At 39.2% G+C, this 27,677-nt stretch overlaps 1 protein-coding gene across 1 annotated transcript in view; it reads right to left on the reverse strand.

Moving 5' to 3' along the window:
• Positions 1-27,677, reverse strand: part of LOC120860691 (angiopoietin-1) — a 296,807-nt gene that overhangs the window by 94,219 nt on the left and 174,911 nt on the right. Inside the window, exons 2-3 of the mRNA XM_040236442.1 lie at positions 26,581-26,736; positions 13,137-13,258 (exon numbers count right to left, since the gene is read on the reverse strand). Coding sequence (XP_040092376.1) covers positions 13,137-13,258; positions 26,581-26,736 — 278 coding nt within the window. The remainder of the gene's footprint in view (positions 1-13,136; positions 13,259-26,580; positions 26,737-27,677) is intronic.

Raw genomic sequence — 27,677 nt, forward strand, 5'->3', positions numbered from 1 at the left:
ATTTTATTCTTCATTGAAGTGTACCTCTGCCTCAAACTAGAAGTTGAATGCCAAAATTCTATGTATGTCTCTTCTCAAAGTGTTTCCAGAAAGAAGAGAAACAGGAAGTACTAAAAATCCTCTGAGGAAACTGTTCAGATTTCAAGTTCAATTTGAATAAATACAGGCACACAGTTTTCCTTGTGGCTCAACTGGTAAAGAATCTACCTGCAATGCGGGAGTCCTGGGCTCAGTCCTTGGGTTGGAAAGATCCCCTGGAGAAGGGAAAGACTACCCACTCCAGTATTCTGGCCTGGAGAATTCTATGGACTATATAGTCCATGGGATCACAAAGAGTCGGACACAACTGAACAACGCACACTTTCCATAAATTGCAGTTCCATGGAACACCAATTCTAAGGGATGCATCATAATAAAATTATTTATTTAATTTAGACTTCCCCAAAACTTGACATAGAACTTTTAACTATAGAATGCCTAATAAAAATAAAAATATTATCAGCAGTGGCCACAGGACTGGAAAAGGTCAGTTTTCATTCCAATCCTGAAGAAAGGCAGTGCCAAAGAATGTTCAAACTACCGCATAAATGCACTCATCTCACATGCTAGCAAAGTAATGCTCAAAGTTCTTCAAGCCAGGCTTCAGCAGTACATGAACCATGAACTTCCAGATGTTCAAGATGGATTTAGAAAAGGCAGAGGAAAGTGATCAAAATGCCAACAGCTACTGTATCATTGAAAAAGCAAGAGATTTCCAGAAAAACATCTGCTTTATTGAGTATACCAAAGCCTTTGACTGTGTGGATCACAACAAACTCTGGAAAATTCTTAAAGATATGGGAATACCAGACCACCTTACCTGCCTCTTGAGAAATATGTATGTAAGTCAAGAAGCAACAGTTACAAGTAGACAAGGAACAACAGACTGGTTCCAAATAGGAAAAGGAGTATGTCAAGGCTGTATATTGTTCCCCTGCTTATTAACTTATATGCAGAGTACATCAGGCAAAATGCCAGGCTGAATGAAGTACAAGCCAGACTCATGATTGGTGAGAGAAATATCAATAACCTCAGATATGCAGATGACACCACCTTTATGGCAGAAACAAAGAACTAAAGAGCCTCTTGATGAAAGTGTAAGAGGAGAGTGAAAAAGTGGGCTTAAAAGTCAACATTCAGAAAAACTAAGATCATGGCATCTGGTCCCATCACTTCATGGCAAATAGATGAAGAAACAATGGAAACTGACAGACTTTATTTTGGGGGGCTCCAAAATCACTGCAGATGGTGCCTGCAGCCATGAAATTAAAACACACTTGCTCCTTGGAAGAAAACTTTTGACCAACTTAGACAGCATATTAAAAAACAGAGACATAACTTTGCCAACAAAGGTCCCTCTAGTCAAAGCTTTGGTTTTTCCAGAAGTCGTGAGTGGACGTGAGAGTTGAACTATAAAGAAAGCTGAGTGTGGAAGAATTGATCCTTTTGCACCGTGGTTTTAGAGAAGACTCTTGAGAGTCCCTTGGACTGCAAAGAGATCCAAGCACTCCATCCTAAAGGAGATCAGTCCTAAATATTCATTGGAAAGACGGATGCTAAAGCTGAAATGCTAATGCTTTGGCAATCTGATACGAAGAACTGACTCATTGGAAAAGACCCTGATGCTGAGAAAGATTGAAGGCAGGAGGAGAAGGGGACGACAGAGGATGAGATGGTTGGATGGCATCACCAACTTGATGGACAGTCTGAGCAAGCTCCAGGAGTCAGTGATAGACAGGAAAGACTGCCTTGCTACTTGCTGCAGTCCATGGGGTTGCAAAGAGTTGCTCAGTTGGAAACTGAGCAACTAAATGCAAAAGTAGGAAGTCAAGAAACACATGGAGTAACAGGAAGATTTGGCCTTGGAATGCAGAATGAAGCAGGGCAAAGACTAATAGAGTTTTGCGAAGAAAATGCACTGGTCATAGCAAACACCGTCTTCCAACAACACAAGAGAAGACTCTACACATGGACATCACCAGATGGTCAACACCGAAATCAGATTGATTATATTCTTTGAAGCCAAAGATAGAGAAGCTCTATATAGTCAGCAAAAACAAGACCAGGAGCTGACTGTGGCTCAGATCATGAACTCCTTATTACCAAATTCAGACTGAAATTGAAGAAAGTAGGGAAAACCGCTAGACCATTCAGGTATGACCTAAATCAAATCCCTTATGATTATACAGTGGAAGTGAGAAATAGATTTAAGGGTCTAGATCTGATAGTTATAGTGCCTGATTGTACAGGAGACAGGGATCAAGACCATCCCCATGAAAAAGAATGCAAAAAAGCAAAATGGCTGTCTGGGGAGGCCTTACAAATAGCTGTGAAAAGAAGAGAGGTGAAAAACAAAGGAAAAAAGGAAAGATATAAGCATCTGAATGCAGAGTTCCAAAGAATAGCAAGAAGAGATAAAGCCTTCTTCTTCAATGCAAAAAAATAGAGGAAAAGAACAGAATGGGAAAAACTGGAGATCTCTTGAAGAAAATTAGAGATACCAAGGGAACATTTCATGCAAAGATGGGCTCGATAAAGGACAGAAATGGTATGGACCTAACAGAAGCAGAAAATATTAAGAAGAGTTGGCAAGAATACACAGAAGAACTGTACAAAAAAGATCTTCACCACCCAGATAATCATGATGGTGTAATCACTCATCTAGAGCCAGACATCCTGGAATGTGAAGTCAAGTGGGCCTTAGAAAGCATCACTATGAACAAAGCTAGTGGAGGTGATGGAATTCCAGTTGAACTGTTTCAAATCCTGAAAGATGATGCTGTGAAAGTGCTGCACTCAATATGCCAGCAAATTTGGAAAACTCAGCAGTGGCCACAGGACTGGAAAAGGTCAGTTTTCATTCCAATCCCAAAGAAAGGCAATGCCAAAGAATGCTCAAACTACTGCACAATTGCACTCATCTCACATGCTAGTAAAGTAATGCTCAAAATTCTCCAAGCCAGGCTTCAGTAGTACGTGAACCGTGAGCTTCCTGATGTTCAAGCTGGTTTTAGAAAAGGCAAAGGAACCAGAGATCAAATTGCCAACATCTACTGGATCATGGAAAAAGCAAGAGAGTTCCAGAAAAACATCTATTTCTGCTTTATTGACTATGCCAAAGCCTTTGACTGTGTGCATCACGATAAACTGTGGAAAATTCTGAGAGAGATGGAAATACCAGACCACGTGACCTGCCTCTTGAGAAATCTGTAGAAGCAACAGTTAGAACTGGACATGGAACAACAGACTGGTTCCAAATAGGAAAAGGAGTACGTCAAGGCTGTATATTGTCACCCTGCTTATTTAACTTCTATGCAGAGTACATCATGAGAAACGCTGGACTGGAAGAAGCACAAGCTGGAATCAAGATTGCTGGGAGAAATATCAATCACCTCAGATATGCAGATGACACCACCCTTATGGCAGAAAGTGAAGAGGAACTAAAAAGCCTCTTGAGGAAAGTGAAAGTGGAGAGTGAAAAAGTTGGCTTAAAGCTCAACATTCAGAAAACGAAGATCATGGCATCCGGTCCCATCACTTCATGGGTAATAGAGGGGAAAACAGCAGAAACAGTGTCAGACTTTATTTTTTTGGGCTCCAAAATCACTGCAGATGGTGACTGCAGCCATGAAATTAAAAGACGCTTACTCCTTAGAAGAAAAGTTATGACCAACCTAGATAGCATATTCAAAAGCAGAGATGTTACTCTGCCGACTAAGGTCCATCTATTCAAGGCTATTGTTTTTTCCAGTAGTCATGTATGGATGTGAGAATTGGACTCTGAAGAAGGCTGAGCACCGAAGAATTGACGCTTTTGAACTGTGGTGTTGGAGAGGACTCTTGAGGGTCCCTTGGACTGCAAGGAGATCCAACCAGTCCATTCTGAAGGAGATCAGCCCTGGGATTTCTTTGGAAGAAATGATGCTAAAGCTGAAACTCCAGTACTTTGGCCACGTCATGCGAAGAGTTGACTCATTGGAAAAGACTCTGATGCTGGGAGGGATTGAGGGCAGGAGGAGAAAGGGACGACAGAGGATGAGATGGCTGGATGGCATCACGGACTTGATGGACGTGAATCTGAGTGAACTCTGGGAGCTGGTGATGGACAGGGAGGCCTGGCGTGCTGCGATTCATGAGGTCACAAAGAGTCGGACATGACTGAGCGACTGAACTGAACTGAACTGTACAATTTAACACTTAGATCAGTTAGGTTTTTTTTTTTTTTTTATTAACCAAGAAAATGCAAACAGTCATGAGTCTAGAATGGTCGGAGGAGATACTGTCTAGATGAAAAAATTGGGCTGAATTAGTGAACCTCAGGATGTGGACTGATAACCTTGGCTGCCACGCAGTGGGCTTTTAGGGATGCAGAACAGTGGTACAAAAGCCATCTGTATTTTATTTATGGTAAGAACAATGAAAATGTTTACAATATTTAATGTAAACTATGTGATCTGTGTTTTCTATTAAAATATTTTTAAGTTGTGTTTGTTTGTGTGCACATAGATAAATGACATTTGTTGGGATATTTGCCAGTTCACTTGCCAGTTCATCAGTCAACATTCAAAAAGCATTTAAAACTATATATACTGTATGTAGAGAACTGTGCTTGGGAGCATGAGCACAGAAATAAGCACAGTTTTTATGTTCCAGAAGGTCACAGTCTAGTGGTTCATGGATAGATACACACACACACACACACACACACACACACACACACCCCAATGTGATGGGATAAGTGAAGTAACAGGAGGAAAAAACAAGGTAGATTTTAATCCCATAAGTTGTAATAAGCAAATATGTTTGGCAGAATCAGAAAAAAGCTTCTTGGAAGGGGTAATATCTACATTGAATTTTGAAGGGACAGATATGTGTGAGCTCTACAGGGCATTCCAGACAAAAGAAAGTTAAAGTTAAAGTCTCACAGTCGTGTCCGACTCTTTGCGACCCCATGCACTATACAGTCTATGGAATTCTCCAGGCCAGAATACTGGAGTGGGTAGCCTTTCCCTTCTCCAGGACATCTTCCCAACCCAGGGATTGAACCCAGGTCTCCCTCACTGCAGTCAGATTCTTTACCAGCTGTGCCACCAGGGAAGCCCAACAAGGCAAGCATCAATCATGTCTGAACAAACATCAAGTCTTCAATGTGATACTAATAACTAGCGTGATTAAATACTTACTGTGTGTTTCAAGCACTGTATCAGTGTTTTATAAGCAATAACTCAATTAATCCTCATATCAACTCCATGCACTATTATCATCAACCCTATGTTACAAATGAGAACAGCCAAAGCACAGAAAGTCCATACAACTTGCCCAAAATCACACAAATTATAAGTGGCAGAGCAGGTTACAGCAGAATCAAGGCCAATTCGGGCAGTCTGATCTCAGAGCTCCTGCTCTTAGTTATAAGACCATACTTCTAAAATATAAGAAGACTTCTGAAGTAAGGCTATAAAATTAGGATATTAATGATCATGGACCATGTTTCATGCTAAAGTACTTGACAACTTTCCTCAGTCCATTACAGAGAATCAGACGAGGGTTGGGCATATGCTATCTAGAGATTTAGGGGTTGAGCTGAACTAGTACATGTGGAGATCTAAAGAGAAAAATGGAAAAAATAATGTGACTTGAATTTTAGAAAGACTTTGGCAGACTTTTGGATGATAGGTTTGAAAAGTTTAAGGCATTAAGCCATGCAAAGAGGTCACTGCAATGGCTGAGACAAAAATTAATGGGATTTTGGCCTAAAAAACAGAGTGAGAGTAAATAGAAAGAACAAGACCAATTGGAAAAATATTTAGGAGATGGAATTGACAATATCAACAGTGATTGGTGAGCTGTGATTTTACTTCAGTATTTTATAAAGAACTTATCAGATGGAGGATAACTTTAATTAGAAAGGCTGATTTAACTTTTCATTTATTTAGACATTAAGTATTAAAAATCAATACTTCACTATTCAATTACAGTAATTTGTTAGAAAGTTGCAATTTAGTATCATGAAATTAGGCAGATTTCAATCACTTAAAATTAACTCAATAACTTTCCATAAGCTCTATCTAGAAGATAGATGAAGCTTGTCAAATAGGTTCAGTGAATTCCCAAGGTAAAATAGTTATACTGCCTACTCTAATATTAGAAGGAATAAATAATGATCTATATATAGGCCAAAACCAATTCCTATTCCTTTCTTCAAATTTGTATTTTATTATGCTAAGAGGATAACTTGACAACCACATCAATTAATCTTCAGGCTGCATTACATTGGGAACACATTTTTATAATAAGACAGAGAATCATCATGGACTTGAACCCTAATTTTGCCATATATCAGCTGTTTGGTCCCAGGAAAGTTACCTGACCTCTTGGAACTTTCAGTTCAGTTCAGTTCAGTCACTCAGTCGTGTCCGACTCTTTGCGACCCCATGGACTGCAGCATGCCAGGCCTCCCTGTCCATCACCAACTCCCGGGGTTCACCCAAACCCATGTCCATTGAGTTGGTGATGCCATCCAACCATCTCATCCTCCATCGTCCCCTTCTCCTCCTGCCCTCAATTTTTCCCAGCATCAGGGTCTTTTCAAACGAGTCAGCTCTTCGCATCAGGTGGCCAAAATATTGGAGTTTCAGCTTCAACATCAGTCCTTCCAGTGAACACTCAGGACTGATCTCCTTTAGGACGGACTGGTTGGATATCCTCGCAGTCCAAGGGACTCTCAAGAGTCTTCTCCAGCACCACAATTTAAAAGCATCAGTTCTTCAGTGTTCAGCTTTCTTTATAGTCCAACTCACTTAATATAAAATAAAAATGGTGATAAACACTTTGGAGGATTAGTTGGAGTATCAGCAGTAGTGTATGTAAAGCACCTAGCTCATATGTTCACCTGCCTGATATTAGATAGGTGGGCAGTAAATAATTTTTCTGAAACTGTCAAAATGACCACCACTTCTGTAGTTTCACTTTACTCTAAACAGTCTTATTGAAGTTTCCTTCATTCTATATATTTGATACAAGTTTGAACAGGAAAGCTCAAAGGTTCCATCTTCGTACACATGGAGTACACAGCTGATTTCTCTTTCTGTGTACCCTGGTGAGGCAAAAGAATTTCTTCTAGATTTTTTTTTTCTTTTTGCTTGTCCATGTTCCAACCTTGGAAACAACTGGGGTTAAGTCAGAGATCAACAAGTGCCTTAAAATGGGGTCAGCTGACCATATCTTTCCACAAAAAGATGCAGTTACATATTTGATTCAGCTGAAGGAATTTGCATTATGACATCTTTCCCAGTCTAACTCTTTTTATTTTTTTGAGCAGAAGTGGCAGGAAACATACTGGAGGAATCCAATAAAAAAAAAGTTGACAATTACATCTCTCAGTTTGTCAATAACAACCTTGTGTTCATGATAAATATTAATGCTTCCCATTTCTTGAGTTCTTGGTTGTATAATTTCAATTATATGAGCCAGCTACTGATCTCTTACTTCTAAGTGCTATTTCCTTGAGGTAAGGAACAAAATCAAGTATTGAGATTAGCATAGCCTCCAATCAAAAAAAAAAATTCTAAAAATTGCAAACTGGAAGCTTCCTGGAGTCGCCCCCCACTAGACTGTTAGGCAAACAAACACCAGAGCAAGTGCTGTAATCCTGCTCCTGCTTTGTGCCTTTCACCATTCAGGGGAGAAAGAAGTGACTCTAATGCGGCCAGCCTTCTATTTTCAACCCTATAAGTGATGCAGTCAGTTTGTCTGGATGCAGATCAGCAGGACCTCTCAGCATGACTGTGTAGCATAATCCTGTCTATAAAATATTCCTCCATGTTCTGCCAAATAAGTGGTGGGCTCTCTGAAGGGCTCACTGACTTGGCAGCTGAAGCCCCATCATACTCAAAACTAGTAAGTCACGCACCCAGACACAACTTCTGACATTCCTTGGGGAGGAAGCAAAGCTTAATTTAGATAATCCCCTTTGCAAAGTGTATTAGCTGATCCAAACCAGACCTGGCCAACTAATGGCATGTTATTCTTACATTTCAGAGATGCTTCAATGTAGAAATAGCTTCTTGTTGCATTTGGAGGATTAAGATTCATTTAAGGAATAGAAGGAATGATCAATAAACTATTTCAAAATTTTTAAACAGCTTTGTGCTTGACCTTGACCTTTGATCCACTTAAATGGTGTTGGGAGGGGGCCACGTTTCTTTGTTGTTCTAGAAAGACCTTGGCAGAGTTTCTCCAATTCCATTTCACATACAAAAATAAACAATAACAATTAACATAATAGGGAAAGTATGCTGTGTATCACAAATACGTACTTCTGGCTTGTATAAAGAAAAACACTTTTTTTCGAAGTTCTGGTTTGTGGAAGATTATACCCGGTTTAAGAATAGATGTCCCACCAACACTCCATTGCACACATGGATCCATCAACAGAAGACACAGCTAATTATAGAGATATGGAAATGCTAGAAGATTCCACACTTTGATAGAAAAATACCCCCAGGAGCCACATGTGCAGCAACATCACACTTGAGGGTCAATGCATATAAATTGTTTACAGCATGTACACAAAAATGAATTTCAAGTTAAAACCTAAATCCTTGAATACATTTTGAAAGGCCTGTACTGCTACAAAATGGAATTGCTATAATCTTGAAAAAAGAAGGAGAAAAAGAGAAAGGATGACTCTGAGCAGGAGGGAGGGAAAGAGAAGAGAGAGACAAAGAGAGATGGAAAGAGCTGAGTACAAGTGACACTTAAGAAAATCATTTGATTTTGTAGTAAAGGGTGAGCCCTTTCAGGCTTCCCAGTTTCTTTAAGGTATCCTGACAGCTACAGTGTTAGATACAGACAAAGAGATAACAGGCATATCAGCAGGTGGAGAAATGAATAACATAAATTCATGTTGATGACTTTCTTTTTAAACAAAGAAACCATATGTGGTAACACACTTAATGAGAGATGAATCAAAACCACCCTTGGTTACATCTATAAAATGAAATAATATGTAGTTTTTAAGAATTATAATAGAGGAATCATTACTGATTTAAAAAGGTATCTATCTCCAAAGAAGGAAGGCTGCAAAACATTGTGTACAGCATGATACAAGTTTTTAAGAAAATATATTTATGTTTTTTTTACAGCAACACATGAAGCTCTCTCAATGTGATGGGGTCATGGTTTTTAATTTTCTTCTCAAATTTCTCATTTTCTACAGTAAATGTGTATTATTTACAGAATTCTAAAAACAACCTAAAAATAAGGCAAAACTGTCATTATTTTACTTCTTCATTCAAAGACAAATCTTTCACAATAGCATCTTGAAACATGATTATAAATGAGATGTGCTTTTAGTAACTAAGTTAAAGCATGGTGGGACCCTAAACCAAGGGATAGTTGCAGTAAAGTATACCTGTCACGTGTATGTCTCTGGTTACTGCGAATCTGCAGGGAGGTTTTGGTACTTTTAAACAGGATTTTCAGTTCCAGAACATTTCATCATGCAACTAGTTCAGGGTCAAGTCCTATCGAGTTTATTTATAGTTACACAGTTTACCCCATGACACAGTACAAAGATAAATGAACGTAGAACTTAGAAATACAAGTCACAGAACATGGAGTGACCCCATTCGGACTCTATACCAAAGTCGCGTTTATCTTCTTCATAAACGTGTAACTATAATCATTGTCATTAAAGTCTGCACTTAGCATAAAGTTGGGAATTCCTTCTAGGTTGCAGACAGTATTGTGAGGATGGGCCACAGTGGAAAAAATAGGACTAGGAAGAAAGAACATGGATTACATTCCCAGCTGTGCCACTGGGAAGCTGCTTGAGCTGGGCCAGATCACTCACTTCCACTGAGTCTGCTTCCTCATCTGAAAGGTGAAGAGGAGAACTAGCAGTTCATTGCAGGTGTTTTTTTGGTTTGGAATATGGTGGAAACTCCTGTTCCACCAAGACAATGGTATTGAACTAGTTTGTAGCAACACAATGATCTTTAAATCAAATAACGATCTTTAAATCAAATAATACCTAAGAATTGAAACTTCAAGCTGTCCAAATAGCCAGAAGAAAATACAGTTAATATAAAACGTATTTGTCCTACAGAGGTCAGCATTTTGATTGAATTGTCCATCATGAATGTTAGTAATTTCAAAATAATGAGTTTATAAATCATCCTGGTTGCAAGATCTGTAAGACTCATTTCACTTACCTGAGATGATTAATTGTTTATAAAATATATCTATCAGTTCAGTCAATTCAGTCGCTCAGTTATGTTTGACTCTTTGCGAACCCAGCTGCAGCATGCCAGGCTTCTCTGTCCATCAACAACTCCTGGAGCCTACTCAAACTCATGTGCATCACGTCGGTGATGCCATACAACCATCTCATCCTCTGTCATCCCCTTCTCCTGCCTTCAATCTTTCCCAGCCTCAGGGTCCTTTACAATGAGTCAGTTCTTGGCAGCAGGTGGCCAAAGTATTGAAGTTTCAGTTTCAGCATCAGTTCTTCTAATGAATATTCAGGACTGATTTCCTTTAGGATGGACTGGCTGGATCTCCTTGTACTTCAAGGAAATCTCAAGTCTTCTCTAACACCAGACTTCAAAAGCATCAGTTCTTCGGCACTCAGCTTTCTTTACAGTCCAACTCTCACATCCCATACAAGACTACTGGAAAAATCAGAGCTTTGACTAGGTGGACCTCTGTTGGCAAAGTACTGTCTCTGCTTTTAATATGCTGTCTGCAGCTGCTGCTAAGTCGCTTCAGTCGTGTCCAACTCTGTGCGACCCCATAGTACCAGGCTCCTCCGTCCCTGGGACTCTCCAGGCAAGAACACTAGAGTGGGTTGCCATTTCCTTCTCCAATGCATTTAAGTGAAAAGTGAAAGTGAAGTCGCTCAGTCGTGTCTGACTCTTCGTGACTCCATGGACTGCAGCCCACCAGGCTCCTCCATCTATGGGATTTTCCAGGCAAGAGTACTGAAGTGGGATGCAATTGCCTTCTCCAATATGCTGTCTACGTTGGTCCTAAGTTTTCTTCCAAGGAGCAAGAGTCTTTTAATTTCTTGGCTGCAGTCACCGGCTGCAGTCACCATCTGCTGTGATTTCGGAGCCCCCCAAAATAAAGTCTGTCACTGTTTTCATTGTTTCCTCATCTATTTGCCATGAAGTGATGGGACCAGATGCCATGATCTTCGTTTTCTGAATGTTGAGTTTTAAGCCCACTTTTTCACTCTCCTCGTTCACTTTCATCAAGAGGCTCTTTAGTTCTTCTTTGCTTCTGCCATAAGGGTGGTATCATCTGCCTATCCAAAGTTATTGATATTTCTCCAGCAATCTTGATTCCAGCTTGTGCTTCATCCAGCCTGGCATTTCACATGATGCACTCTGCATGTAAGTTAAATAAGCAGGGGTACAATATACAGCCTTGACATACTCCTTTCCCTATTTGGAACCAGTCTGTTTTTCCATGTCCAGTTATAACTGTTGCTTCTTGATCTGCATACAGATATCTCAGGAGGTAGGTCAGGTGGTCTGGTATTCCTATCTCTTGAAGAATTTTCCAGAGTTTGTTGTGATCCACACAGTCAAAGGCTTTGGCATAGTCTATAAAGCAGAAGGAGATATTTTTCTGGAACTCTCTTATTTTTTCAATGATCCAACAGATGTTGGCAATTTGATCTGTGGTTCCTCTGCCTTTTCTAAATCCAGCTTCAACATCTGGAAGTTCATGCTTCATGTACTGTTGAAGCCTGGCTTGGAGAGGTTTGAGCAGTACTTTGCTATCGTGTGAGATAAGTGTAATTTTGCAATAGTTTGAACATTCTTTGGCATTGCCTTTCTTCAGGATTGGAATGAAAACTGACCTTTTCCAGTCCTGTGGCCACTGCTGAGTTTTCCAAATTTGCTGGCATATTGAGTGCAGCACATTCATAGCATCATCTTTTAGGATTTGAAATAGCTCAACTGGAATTCAGTCACCTCCACTAGCTTTGTTCATAGTGATGCTTTCTAAGGCCCACTTGACTTCACATTCCAGGAGTCTGGCTCTAGGTGAGTGATCACACCATCGTGGTTATCTTGGTCGTGAAGATCTTTTTTGTACAGTTCTTCTGTGTATTCTTGCCACCTCTTCTTAATATCTTCTGCTTCTGTTAGGTCTATATCATTTCTGTCCTTTATTGTGCCCGTCTTTGCATGAAATGTTCCCTTGGTATCTCTAATTTTCTTGAAGAGATCTCTAGTCTTTCCCATTCTATTGTTTTCCTCTATTTCTTTGCATTGATCACTGAGGAAGGCTTTATCTCTCCTTGCTATTCTTTGGAACTCTGCATTCAAATGAGTATATCTTTCCTTTTGTCCTTTGCCTTTAGTTTCTCTTCTTTTCTCCACTATTTGTAAGCCCTCTTCAGACAACCATTTTTCCTTTTTGCATTTCTTTTCCTTGGGGATGGTTTTGATCACTTCCTCATGTACAATGTCATGAACCTCTGTCCATAGTTCTTCAGGCACTCTGTCTATCAGATCTAATCCCTGGTATCAATTTGTCTATAGAGCTAACCAAAGAAATTTATTATGTTCAGAGTTAATGACTTTAAATGGAGGGTGAGGGGAGACAGCTCTTGAGCAAGCTTGATAGGGAAATAATTTTCTGAAAAGAAAATGTGCTTCTCTCTAGTACAAGAACTCTGAATTCAACCATCTTGTAGGTCTGTAAATGGCTGAGGGCAGATAAAGTGATAATTCAATTTAGAGTTTCAGAGGCTCAATTTTTTTCACTATCACTGTAGAGTTTGGTTCTGCTGAAACAATATTTTCTGTTACCAAATTTGGTCATAGAATTAATTTTTGTGGGTATAGTAAGATTTGAACAACAGAATATTAGATAAATTAGCGTTAAAAGTTATAAAAAGAAAATATTTCAAGAGCGTAAGCAATAGTCACCTTAGACTCTCATTTCTTTTTATATTAAAAATGAATTTGCCTCTGTATTTTTTTTTCAAATTACTTCGATCTTTTTTTTTAAGAGGTGGCAGAAGGTAGAAGATATAAGTACATATGTAAATATTTTTGCAGTACAACAACCCTCACCTGTTTTTCTCATGAATCTTTAAGATTTCATTTGTCTGTTGAAGAAGTTGTTTCTCTAGCTTGTATGTTGATAATGAATTCTCCAGCAGTTGTATTTCAAGTCGAGAAGTTTGATTTAGTACCTTAAGATAAAAGATAAAAACATTTAAATCTTCACAAAGAGTCAAAATTATTATTTTGGATTTTTTATTTAGCTGTGTTTTCTTTTAAAATAATATTTCTCTAGGATAATAAAATGGTCTACATTCTAACAAAAAAATGCTTTACATGTCTCAAACATTATATTTGTTCAAGATTGAACTGCAATCGAATGAGAAAACTGAGTTGTTAAAACCATTTTTCATAGTTAAATTTTCACGTCCTCAATCCCTACATGATTTAGCAACTAAAATATCACCACCACAATCCCTACAATAGCCCACTGTGCCTCAAATGTGTGTGTATATATATTTCCAATATTTACAAGTACAAGATAATTGTTAGTACAAGGTCTTAGATACTGTATATAACTAAGAATAACTAATAGGCACGTAAAACATATCTTCCTTGTCCCATCACCTAGCAAAAACTGATTAGAAATGTACAAAAATCTCATGATACAGTTTAGACAGATTCATGAGCACAATTTACTGAACACCTATCATGTTAGTTCATGCCAGTCCTTCTAGATATCATTATTTCATAGACATAGGTACCCAGTGAATTAGTAAGAGGAATTATTATTATCAGTTCATAAATGAAGAAACTGAGGTTCAGAGAGAAGCCAGAATCGACACAGGAACCAAGGGAAGAACTGGGTTTCAAACCCAGATACTGTGAGTAATTCTCATGCTTTACACAGAAAAGCAAGAAGAGGGAGAATCAAACCATCCTGGATCTTCATCTGAGGAGATGAAGTAACTAGGAACCCAGATTGCACTGAAGACTGACTGACAGTTATTTTTCAACTGCATACATGGGGTCCTCCAGAAACTCTAAATGTTCACCTCATCTTGAATCACAAAGACGCATGCTGCTAGTCAGGCTTTAACATAACATGACTGTGAGCCATGAATGCAAACCTACCCGTCCTCTGAGCAAACAACATACATTCCTGTTCTAGAAGATGCCTTCAAGCTGTGCCAATACCCTGGCCCTGTCCCTTTCTCCTCCTCCTTTAACAGAGGTAAAAAGGACAAGGAAGAAAGTACTATTAGTTTTAAAACTCCTTATGTTGTTTGAGAACTTTTATAACCACGGTGCCATTTTTAGAACACTTGTTGAAAAGGACCTGGGAAACCTTCTGGAGGGTCAATATCAATCTAAAGGGTCCTCCTCTAAAAATGACACCAGTAGAACTTTCCTCTTTTTCTGTAGCATGTTTAAACCTGTAATTATATAAGACTCACACAGAAAAAGCCTCTTCAAAATATCCTGACATGATCAGGGCTGGGGCTTGGGCTAATGGAGAGATTGGAAGTGAAGAGGGAAGCAGAATAGGGACTAGGTGAGATGAGAGAGGCAACTGCCTCAGGTGTAGGATTTAAGGATGAGCCAAAAACTCAATAATCAAGTTATATTTGAATGCAACACTTTGAAAGATAAAAATTAATGTAAAAATTATCCACATGGAACAGAATATCACTTTAAACTAAAAACAGGATATGCCCCTACAAATGTATGATTCAGTCTTGCATAACCTGATCTCATTGCTTTCACCCCAGTCCCTGCAGAAGGGGTTAGAGAAGAGAACACTAAGGTGGGGCATTTGGGCTTTAAAAAAGTTTTAAGCGACTATAATTCATTTATACAATTATACTGATTACAGATCTGAAAGCTAGTCTAAAAGTTACTACTACTAATTGAAATTCATGTTTGTGTTAAAAAAAAGTATTTCCCGTCCTAAATTGCTTCATCTGAGAGAAAACAGGAGCAAGAGAACCTATGCTTTGAAGACAGAGCTAAAAGCAGTCCAGAGGGAAAAAAAAGGTAGAGAATATAAAGATTAGGGACACACAAGATATAATTTTAAACTATTAAACATATCTTTGGGTGAGTTTTCTGTTTGTCTGTTTATTAACAAGAATGACAATTTAGGAAATAATTAACTAGGGTATGAAACAGCTATATTTTTTGGTGAGATTTACAACAGTGCTTGGCATAGAGAGGACCCTCAATATTTATTGAATGAATGCATTCATTGTCTCATTGAATCAAGTATATCATATGCCATTAAAATCTATTTTCTCCTTTATTCTCTTTAGTCTCTGATCATATTTCCTAATATTCTCAAATACCAAAATTTTCATTTTACAGAGGACAGAAATTGGTCTTCATGTTTGAGAAGAACATGAGAAAACATTAAGAACAAAATGGAACCATCAAAAATTGAAAATCAAGTTGCCTATATCTAAGTCTGGAGACACTATAGCCGCTAATTTTTCTCTACGTTGTGCTACCTCCAGTCCAGAGCAACCAGAGTGCTCTTCTAAAGAACATAAATCAGATGTCATGGTCTCTGTTAAATATGCTCATGACTTCCCTTTAAAATCAGAACAAATTCCAAAGTTCTCAGCCTAACTTCCAAGGCCTATGTGATCAGGACCCTGACTGCTTCTGAAATCTTCCTTCCTTTCCATTCTCTTCCCTGCTCATTATGCCCCAATCACACTGGCCTTCCTACTGCTACCCCAACATGCCAAATTAATCTCCACCTCAGGGTCTTTGCAGTTTCCCCTGCAGTTTCCCCTGCCTGGAATGTCCATCCATTCCCAGATGCAGGGGTGATTTATTCTTATAATTCAAGTCTTGTCTAAGGAGGCCCATCCTGGCTAGTCTCTGTAAAGGAGCTCCCCCATCATCTTCCATCAGGTGGCCCTGTTTTACTATTTAAATGAAATCATCTTGTCAGTTCATTCACATGCTATCATTCTGCCCTGTGAAGATGTCAGCTGCACAAAGTGGGGACTAGTTCACCTGAGGCCCTTGAAACCTCAGGAGCCCAGCATGAGGCCTGGAATCCTGGAGCTACTCCTTAGATGCTAACCAAAGGCTAGTGAGTCAGTTTTCAAGTTGGGTAATGCTCAGAGATAGAGTAACAGGCCAGGTGAGCATCAAGCTGGACTTTCGTTATAACAGTCCCAATCTAAAGCAGAGTCTGAATGTGCAAGAAACAGGGGAACAAATCTCAAATGTCCAGGCTAAGTGTTAGGTCATCTCAGGCCAATTTTGAATACAAAAGGCAACCCCTTTTCTTCTCTCTCCATCATTTTAATCCAAGAGCTGCTTTATTTCAACTCTCTCCCTTGATGTATTAAAATGGGCCTGAAGTTCAAAAGCAGGCAACTAAAGAGAATTGTACAGGAAACTATGATAAACTGACCACTTTCTTTCCATGTGTCTATGGAACTAGCTGCTTAGCAATAATCTGAGTGTTCCATTAAAATGACAAGAGACATTTCCTTCTTTAGCCTAAACATGTTCCAAAAGCACATATCAGAAAGAAAGAGAGAAAGAGAGAAAGAAGGGGAAAACATAAAAGGGTAACGACAGGAAAGGAGAGGAGAGAAGAGGAAAGGAAAGGGGAAAGTGAAGAGTATGTAACACAAGCCCTCAAGAAACAATTTCAAAGCATAAATTTTTCACAATATACTCTATACATAGAGTAAGGAAGATATGGGCTTCCCAGGTGGCTCAGTGGTAAAGAATCCACCTGCAGTGCAGGAGAAATGAGTTCAATTCTTGGGTCAGGAAGATCTCCTGGAGAAGGAAATGGTAACCCATTCTAGTATTTCTGCCTGATAAATCCCATGAACAGAGACGCCTGGTGGGCTACAGTCCATGGGGTCACAAAGAGTTGGATATGACTTAGCAACTAAAACAACAAGAACAAATGATCTAAGACTTGGAACTGAGGATTTATAGACTATAAAATTTCAGTTCTTTCTTTAAAAAATAAGCAAAATTTTAAAATAAAAATTACTATTTTCTTAAAGAAAGTGAGCTAGATAATTTCATCCAGCCTCTGTTTAATACTTAAGTGCCTCTAATCTTTCTTAAAAGGAAAATATTCCACATAAAAAAATTCCTTTGACTGGCATATTAACTTATTATAAAGTAAAATAACGTAAAAATTAAAAAATAAAATAAAATAAAATCTGCCTTGCTGTAGGTTTCCATTTTCTTTACTTTAACTATGTTTTTCAAATTAAAAAAAAAAAAACAGAACACAAGGTATGATGCCTCAGCAATTAGACTTTTACAGAAGAATGAAGGCTAGTATACATACATGGAAGGAGAGTTAGAAGTTAGTTAGATGATCACCATTTTACAAAATCAAGGAAATAATTTATTTGGTCAGTGATAGGCAGTGTGACAATGTATTAGTCTACAGGGCTTTTGCTAATTTCCAAGGGGAAAGTAGACAATTGGAATGGAGAGCTATAGGGTCTTTTTACCCTAACCAACTTAAAATTAGTGTTACCAAGAGGGTGGCAAGCTGGCATTTATGTCTCCTGATGAGATGAAATAAGAAGTGACTAGTAATTCTACAAAGCACACCCACCCCCATGTCCAACTTAACCCAATTAAGCCTGTAGACTTAACTTTCAGTTAAAAAAAAAAATACAGGGGATGGAAAAGTAAATTAAAAACATGTCATAAAGAAATATTCAGACAAATTAAGACTATGAGACACTATACAGAACAACTGACCAAGTATCTTTAAAATCTCAAGAAAAACAAAAAGTTAAACAGAAAGACATAGTATATGTTATCACTTACATGAAGAATCTAAAAAAACAAACTAGTGAATATAACAAAAAAGAAACAGACTCACAGTTATAGAGAACAATTTAGTGGTTACCAGTGGGGAGAAGGAAGTGAGGAAGGGTCAAGATAGGGGTAGGGGACTAAGGGGTACAAACTATTATGTATAAAAGAAATGGATCTTCCCTGGTGGTTCAGCGGTAAAGACTGCCTGCAGCGCAAGAGATGCAGGTTCAATCCCTGGGTCAGGAAGATCCCCTGGAGAAGGGCAGGACAACTCACTCCAGTATTCTTAGTGGAGAATCCCATGGATAGAGCCTGGGGGACTACACAGTCCATAGAGTCACAAAGAGTCAGACAATGACTGAAGTGACTCAGCGTGCATGCACACATAAAATAAATGTTACAATGATATACTGTACAACACAGGGAATATAGTTGATAATTTATAACTTCAAATGAAGTATAATCTTTAAAAATTGTGAATCATTATGCTGTACACCTGAAACATATAGTATTATAAATCAACTATACTTCAATTAAAAAAAAGTAACATTGCTCCAAATTAAAAGAGACTATTAAGTCTTCAAATATAAAATGCCAATAAAATTTTTAGTAAAAAGTTGAGGAAATCTGTGAAAATTAGATAATCTTAGAGAATTATTATTAATAATATATCAATAATCTATATATAGATGATACCACCCTTATGGCAGAAATCAAAGAGGAACTAAAGAAACTCTTGACGAAGGTAAAAAAGGAGAGTGGAAAAGCTGGCTTAGAACTGAACATTCAGAAAACTAAGATCATGGCATCTGGTCCCATCACTTCATGGCAAATAGATGAGGAAACAATGGAAACAGTGACAGACTTTATTTTCTTGGGCTCCAAAATCACTGAGGATGTGACTACAGCCATGAAATTAAAGTTCACTTGCTCCTTGGATGAAAAGCTAGACCAACCTAGACAGCACATTAAAAAGCAGAGACACTACTTTGCCAAGAAAGATCTGTATAGTCAAAGCAATGGTTTTTTCAGTAGTTATGTATGGATATGAGAGTTGGACAAGAAAGAAGGTTGAGTAGTGAAGAAAAGATGCGTTTGAACTGTGGTGTTGGAGAAGACTCTTGAGAGTCCCTTGGACTGCAAGGAGATCCAACCAGTCAATCCTAAAGAAAATCAATGCTGAATATGCATTTGAAGGACTGATGGTACAGCTGAAACTCTACTACTTTGGCCACCTGATACAAAGAGCTGATTCATTGGAAAAGACCCTGATGCTGTGAAAGACAGAAGGCAGGAGGAAAAGGGGACAACAGAGGACAAGATGTTTGAATGGTATCACCGACTCAATGGGCATGAGTTTGAGCAAGTTCTGGGAGTTGGTGATTGACAGCAAAGCCTGGCGTGCTGCAGTTCATGGGGTCACAGAGTCAGACATGACTGAGCGACTGAACAACAACAACGTGACTATTATTAGTGAATTTAATCATTCAACATGTATTTATTGATAGCCTGTTGTGTGAGTACTATTTTAAATCCTAAGGATAGAGTAGTGACCAAGATAGACAGAATCCTTGCTCTCTATGAGTTGGAATCTTGGTGCAGGAGTTAATCAGCTATAGCTATAGAAATCCAGATAGTAAATATCTTAGTCTTAGCAGGCCCTGGTACAACTTCTCAATTCTGCTCTCTTATTGAGGAGGACAAGTTACGACAAACCTAGTTCAGTCAGTCAGTTCAGTCACTCAGTCGTGTCCGACTCTTTGCGACCCCATGAGTTGCAGCACGCCAGGCCTCCCTTGTCCATCACCAACTCCCGGAGTTCACTCACACTCATGTGCATCGAGTCAGTGATGCCATCCAGCCATCTTATCCTCTGTCATCCCCTTCTCCTTCTGCCCCCAATCCCTCCCAGCCTCAATCTTTTTCAGAGTCAACTCTTCGCATGAGGTGGCCAAAGTACTGGAGTTTCAGCTTTAGCATCAGTCCTTCCAATGAACACCCAGGAATGATTTCCTTTAGAATGGACTGGCTAGATCTCCTTGCAGTAGACAGCATATTAAAAAGCAGAGACATTACTTTGCCAACAAAGGTCTGTCTAGCCTAAGCTATGGTTTTTCCAGTAGTCATGTATGGATGTGAGAGTTTCACTGTAAAGACAGCTGAGTGCTGAAGAATTGATGCTTTTGAACTGTGGTGTTGAAGACTCTTGAGAGTCCCTTGGACTGCAAGGAGATCCAACCAGTCCATCCTAAAGGAAATCAGTCCTGAATGTTAATTGAAAGGACTGATGCTGAAGCTGAAGCTCCAGTAGTTTAGCCACTTTATGTGAAGAGCTAACTCATTAGGAAAGACCCTGATGCTGGGAAAGATTGAAGGCAGGAGGAGAAGGGGACCACAGAGGATGAGATGGTTGGATGGCATCACTGACTCCACGGTCATGAGTTTGACCAAGCTCTGCGAGATGGTGATGAATAGGGTAGCCTGGTGTGCTGCAGTCCATGGGGTCACAGAATCGGACACAACTGAATGAATGGACAACAACATTGAGAAACCACCCATATGCAACATATAAAACTTTATTTTACAAAAATAAAATGCCATTGAAAAATGGCATTTCAAATTTGACTAAGCCCTCTTCTAATAGGTTATCAAACCCTTTTCCAGACCTTGTGAGAAAATTAATTATCAGGGTATTTTCCCTGGATGACTCATTAGCAAATTTATTTTACTGCCATTTCAATTCAGTCAAAAAGTTAAATATTTACTCAGCTACCCTCTCATCAAGTTAAAGAGATAGTGTTCAACTTTGAGTGCTGACCTTTCTGTTCTTTCAAACCTATTTTTGCTTAGACATACAAGCTCATTGTTTAAATTGTTCCCGAACTACTTTAAGTTTACAATTGTATGAGTCAAGTCCAAACAACAGGTGTGATCGTTTGTGACCTCTAAGAAGCAGATACCAGACTGCAGGAAATTAATTAGGGGAAATGCCTATGAGACAAAATTGAGGAAAAGCCAGAGTTGACTAGGGTCACCTTCCGACTGGGATGTAGATCTAATCACAATGAAGAAGAGAGGGAAAGGAGTAAGGCTAACTGGACATCTTAGTATGCAGGGAGCTGTGCTAAAGTTTGGCAAGGCTGATGATGGAGAGCCCTTAGCCAAGTCATGTGTCAGTGGCATCTTACAGCTACCAGGAGTGGGTCTAAATATCACTGCCACAATACATCCTTAGCTGGAAGGGGCCGCTGAGAATTGTAGTCTCTGTACTAACACAGTGATGGATTTCAGAGCCCAGCAGCTGGGGCCATTGATCTATTACACCTCTGCACCAGCAGGAAATTGGAAAGATGCATTTTTATGACTGTGAGGGAGGCTCCACAGCTAATTAATGGGAAGTCAAGAAAGAAATGGTTTAGCAAATTTGTGTCACATTAACTCAAGCTCACTGAGTATAAAGACTGCTTTACTTATTGCTGTATTCTATTTGGTACTTGTGAAAATATTTTGCATCAAGGAGGTATTCAAAATATATCTTTAAAATTTTTATTAAATTATGTTTCTAAAACTATGGCTCTATATAAACGATTGAAAGTTGGAGGAGAATTACACTGTTTCTATGGAACTTCTTTATAGTAATAGTTACACAGCCAGAAAGTGACAAGGTCAGCAGTGGGTTACATGAGCCGATGTGCAGGCACATGGTAAAAACCACCAGTAGATGGTGGTTCCCTCAGCAGCAGTGGCAAAAGCAGCAGCTTCATCATGTATAGAGCCTCATTAGATCTATTAGATCCACATTAATTTGCTTTATCTGAAATTCATTTTATCCTCTGCTAGAACCCCAGTTGCATCTGTAGCCTCTGAGAGAGAACAGAATCACAAGAGAGAGAGAGAGTATAGACAGAAAGCCTGTAAAGCATGTAGACTCTGATGCCAGACTGTCTGGGTTCAAATCTTCCCTCTAATATTCACAAGTTTTTTTCACCTGAGGCCAATTTCTTTACCTCTCTTGAGTTTTAGCTTCCACGTCTTTAACAAGGGATGGTAATAATATCTACCCAACTAAATATTTTTTTTAAAATTATTCAAAACTAATAGAAATTGATTATATTCTTTGCAGCCAAAGATGGAAAAGTTCTACACAGTCAGCAAAAACAAGACTGGGAGCTGACTGTGGCACAGACCATGAACTCCTTATTGCCAATTCAGACTTAAATTGAAGAAGGCAGGGAAAACCACTAGATCATTCAGGTATGACCTAAATCAAATCCCTTACAATTATATGGTGGAAGTAACAAATAGATTCAAGGGATTAGATCTGATAGAGTGCCTGAAGAACTATGGACGGAGGTTCATGACATTGTACATGAGGCAGGGATCAAGACCATCCCCAAGGAAAAGAAATACAAAAAGGCAAAATGGTTATCTGAGGAGACCTTACAAATAGCTGTGAATAGAAGAGAAGCAAAAGGCAAAGGAGAAAAGGAAAGATACACTCATTTGAATGCAGAGTTCCAAAGAATAACAAGGAGAGATAAGAAAGCCTTCCTCAGTGATCAGTGCAAAGAAATAGAGGAAAACAACAGAATGGGAAAGACTAGAGATCTCTTCAAGAAAATCAGAGATACCATGGGAACATTTCATGCAAAGATGGGTACAATAAAGGAAACAAATTATACAGACCCAACAGAAGCAGAAGATATTAAGAAGAGGTGGCAATAATACACAGAAAAACTGTACAAAAAAGATCTTCATGACCCAGATAATTACGATGGTGTGATCACTCACCTAGAGCCAGACACCCTGGAATGTGAAGTCAAGGGGGCCTTAGGAAGCATCACTATGAACAAAGCTAGTGGAGGTGATGGAATTCCAGTTGAGCTATTTCAAATCCTATAAGATGATGCTGTGAAAGTGCTGCACTTGATATGCCAGCAAATTTGGAAAACTCAGCCGTGAAAAACTTGCCTTAAAACTCAACATTCAGAAAACTATGATCATGGCATCTGGTCCCATCACTTCATGGCAAATAGATGGGGAAACATGCAGAGACTTTATTTTCTTGGGCTCCAAAATCACTGCAGATGGTGACTGCAGCCATGAAACTAAAAGACATTTGTTCCGCTCCTTGGAAGAGAAGTTACGACCAACCTAGACAGCTTATTAAAAAACAGAGACATTACTTTGCCAACAAAGGCTAGTGAAAGCTATGGTTTTTCCAGGAGTCATGTATGGATGTGACAGTTGGACTAAAAGAAAGCTGAGCACTGAAGAATTGATGGTTTTGAACTATGGTGTTGGAGAAGACTCTTGAGAGTCCCTTGGACTGCAAGGAGATCCAACCAGTCCATTCTAAAGGAGATCAGTCCTGAATATTTATTGGAAGGACTGATGCTCAAGTGGAAACTCCAATACTTTGGCTACCTGATGCGAAGAGCTGACTCATTTGAAAAGACCCTGATACTGGGAAAGATTGAGGGCAGCAGGAGAAGGGGATGACAGAGGATGAGATGGTTGGATGGCATCACCGACACAGTGGACATGAGTAAACTCTGTGAGTTGATGATGGACAGGGAGGCATGCTGCAGTCCAGGGGTTCTCAAGAGGTCAGACATGACTGAGTGACTGAACTGAACTGAACTGAATACATGTAAAATTGCTTTAAAAAGAGGTAAGTGCAGATTATTAGAGGTGAATTTTAATATACATATTTTTTGTCTACTACTGTACACTGATTCAAAATTGGCCTGAGGAAGAAGTCAGAAATAGATTCACACTACAGGAAGAGGCATGAATAATATGAATTAAGCCCTTCACACTGCACGCTTGGAAGAGGAACTAGAAAGAGAGGAGATATTGGTATGAACTGGTAACAGAGTAAAGAAAACACTGCAAGCTAAACTAAGGAGGAAGGGACAGGCCCAGCATCGGTTCCTCGTCTCACCACCATGACCAGCAGGGTTTTTTAATTGTACTCCTTCTCTCTCTTTTCTGATTAAGATGCTTATTGAGGACAAGAATACTTTTAAACACCACTGCAATAAATCCAAGGTTCTACCTACTTTAATTAAGTTCAAGTCTACAAGGTCAGCAGAAGACTAAAAAGCAGTAAGTTACTTATCTTTATAACAACATCATATGAAAGCTAGGGCATTAAAATACACTGTGAAACTACTGGCATGAGTTCCTAAAATAACTGAGACCCAAAGTGAGTTTAGGAATAGCAAGACTTACCAAAGTGAACCAAAGTAGACTGAAGAAGGGAAGAAACACCTGGGAGCATGCCTGGGTGGCACTAAAGGTTTATAAATGCTTATGACAAAAGAATAGAGTGTACTGGGATTAAGGAGTAATCTAGGACTCACTTTGTAAACCTGGCCTTGCATTAGAACTTGAATAATTAGGTTTTAGGTCTTCTCTGATAGCTTAGTTGGTAAACAATCTACCTGCAATAATACAGGAGACCCCACTTTAAGCCCTGGTTCGGGAAGATCTGCTGGAGAAGGGATAGGCTACCCACTCCAGTATTCTTGGGCTTCCCTTGTGGCTCAGCTGGTAAAGAATCTACCTGCAATGTGGGAGACCTGTGTTCAATCCCTCGGTTGGGAAGATCCCCTGGAGAAGGGCAAGGCTACCCACTCCAGTATTCTGGCCTGGAGAATTCCATGGACTGTACAGTCCATGGGGTTGCAAAGAGTCAGGCATGACTGAGCAACTTTTACTTTCAATTAGGTTTAAGTAGAATATGTATGGCGCTTCTCAGATGGCGCTAGTGGTAAAGAACCCTCCTGCCAATGCAGGTATTATCACTAATCAAGGAGGCCAGAAAAGGAAAGACATGTGTATGTCTCAGTTTGAGTACCAAACTCAGTTCACTCGCTGTATCAACAGAGGATGAGATGGTTGGCATAACTGATACAATGGACTTGAGTTTAAACAAACTCCAAGAAATAGTGAAGGACAGGGAAGCCAGGTTTGCTGCAGTCCGTGGGGTCAGAATTGGACATAACTTAGCTACTAACAACAACAAGCTGTATCAACATGAGAAAACCACTCAAGCTTTCTGTTCTAAATAGACTTCGTGAGTATCATTTGTCCATGAGAAAGTGGTTTGCATAATATAAAATGCCCTGTCCATATAAATTATTATTGCTATTTGTCTTTAAATATCAACATTTGACCTGTGATGCCATTAACACAAATGACATAAAACAGAAACAAGGTTGTATGTTGGAGGACGGGGAAGCCTGTCACGCTGCAGTCCATGGGGCTGCAAAGAGTTGGACACCACTTAGAACAATAATAACAAAGATTGCATATTATTTTTGAATTTATATTGTTAAAAGTTAAACATTAGAGGCCATCAGATTGAGATGACTCTAATGCCTTGGTAACCTACATAAGCAAACCTAAATCTAAGCCAGAGTCAATGGGCTTAAATCCATGAAAATGAAACTTAAGAACAACCAATCACAAACAGCCAACTGGGCTTTCCTAAATAAGGCAAATGCTTAAGCTATGGCCAATCAAATGATTTCCTTGCTTCGCTTCTAAAGTGTCCATATTAAAACCTTTCCCTTTGTTCCTGTAGTAGAGCTGCTTTTGGGCTGCACAAGTTAAGTCAATGTTTGCTTGAGTAAACTCTTGAAAAGTTTAATGTGCCTCGGTTTATCTTTTCACAATATAGTTCACCTTCAATTCCAGAAATCAACTTCATTGAGACAGAATCATCCTCTGGATTTCAAGAGAGGTAAATGGAGTAACCATTTCCATGTTTAAAAGGGGACCAAGAGATTATCTTCCAGTCATCAAAAATAATATTTTCATTAAACTGTACTGGTAGACTTGCGGCAGTGATAGTTAAAAGACATTTTACTGACTTGAACATAAGTATGTCATTGTCCATAGTAGGGTAATATATAATATATAATACATATACATATGTGTATATGGGGCTTCCCAGGTGGCACAGTGGTAAAAGAATCCACCTGCCAATGCAGGAGATTCAAGAGATGTGTTCGATCCCTGGGTCAGGAAGATCTCCTGGAGGAGGAAATGGCAACCTGCCTGGAATATTCCATGGGCAGAGGAGCCTGGCAGGCTACAGTCCATGAGGTTGCAAAGAGTAAGACACTACTGAACAACTGAGCACACACACATACCTGAATATACATATGAAGACAGAGATTTAATTTACTTTTCATTATAAAATCATGCTGACAAAAAAAAATCTACACATTCCAGATCAGTTCATTTGGGGTTATCCTTCCTGTCCACTGAGTGCACAAAACCTCTGCAGGTACCATTATGGTAGAGTACTACCAGAGATAAAATAGTATAAGTCAAAATGTGCATCAAAGGCACTGATTTGACACAAACGCTTATTCTGTTTGACATAGGTCGTATCACAGTTGGTAGTTGCAGTGCTTATTTGAAATTTAAATGCCAATTAAGTGCTTTGCCAGCCCTGTTTTTGCAAACATACAAAGCTAAATATATCAACTCTCATGAAATCAAGAGAAGCATGCCTAGCATGTCAGGCAGTCATTGTTGTTATTACCAATAAACAAAAAAGTATATGTTTCCCCATTCTCAGTGCTGAAATGTGCTCTGTGTTTATGAAGTAAGCTAAAGGGAAAAAAAGAAACCTTTCCAGTTAAGAGTTTGTCAACTCTGGGCTGCGACGTACCTGGGTCTCAACATCTGTCAACTTCCTGGTCTGCTCTGCAGTCTGAGAGAGGAGGCTGGTCCCTATCTCGAGCATGGTGGCCGTGTGGTTCTGAACTGCATTCTGCTGTATCTGAGCCATCTCCGACTTCATATTTTCCACAATGTAATTCTCAATCTGCAAGAGATGAAGGGCAAGGCATACTACATTATAAGCAAAGCCTTTCGGTTGGAGCATGTAATATTTACAATGACAAAACAAGACACAGCTGGCAAATCAGCCATCTGGCAGGAATCCTCTGCAGCTCTGGGAGCTGGGGAAACTGGGACAGAGCACACAGGAACACAGTTGCTAACAGACTCCTAATATCCGGATGCACATATCAAATCAACACAATCAGCATGGAAATTCACACTTGGCCAGTGCTTTCTCATTTAACCCTTACAGCAAAGGAGTGAGAGTCATGCACGGATGAGCTCACCATTCTTTTCATTTTATAGGTGAGGAAACAGAATTAGAGAAGGTCAATGATGAGCCTAAGGTCATCCAGCAAAAACTCAACAGAGTTACCAGAATAATTTAAATCTAAATCTTGGTTCTCTGGTCTTTTCATTATTATCATAATGACCACTCAACTTTGAGAATAATTCTGCCTCCTCTGTAATGAAAAATAAAAAATTATGCTGGGTTAGAAAAATGGGACAAGTAGTGGGAGGGGGACAGTTATCCAAAACACAAGCCTTTAAAAGGAATATTAAAGTATAGGCAAGAGCATATGAAGTGAGCGGCAGGGCCTCAGAGCTTCTCAGTGCTCCTTCTCACACACACACACACACACACACACACACACAAACCCTCACTGAAAATATGGTCCAGCATTTGCCTTTCTTGCTTTGGGCAACATTTAGTCCTCGATGGTACCATCTTAGAAAATACTACAGTTGTAAAATAAATAGTACCATAGAGGCCAAGAAAAATTACTAAGTGACTTAATATAAGGGAGCCCATTAGGCACCTGGGAGAATAAGGCTGAGCATGTGCACTGCTTGAAAAATACAGAAAGAAGCCTGCACTTCCCTCTCAGTGCACTTAATTCTCTCCCAGCACTGTGTGGTGAC

Source organism: Oryx dammah, unplaced genomic scaffold (genome assembly GCF_014754425.2).
Source record: "Oryx dammah isolate SB20612 unplaced genomic scaffold, SCBI_Odam_1.1 HiC_scaffold_11163, whole genome shotgun sequence".
Classification (NCBI taxonomy): domain Eukaryota; kingdom Metazoa; phylum Chordata; class Mammalia; order Artiodactyla; family Bovidae; genus Oryx; species Oryx dammah.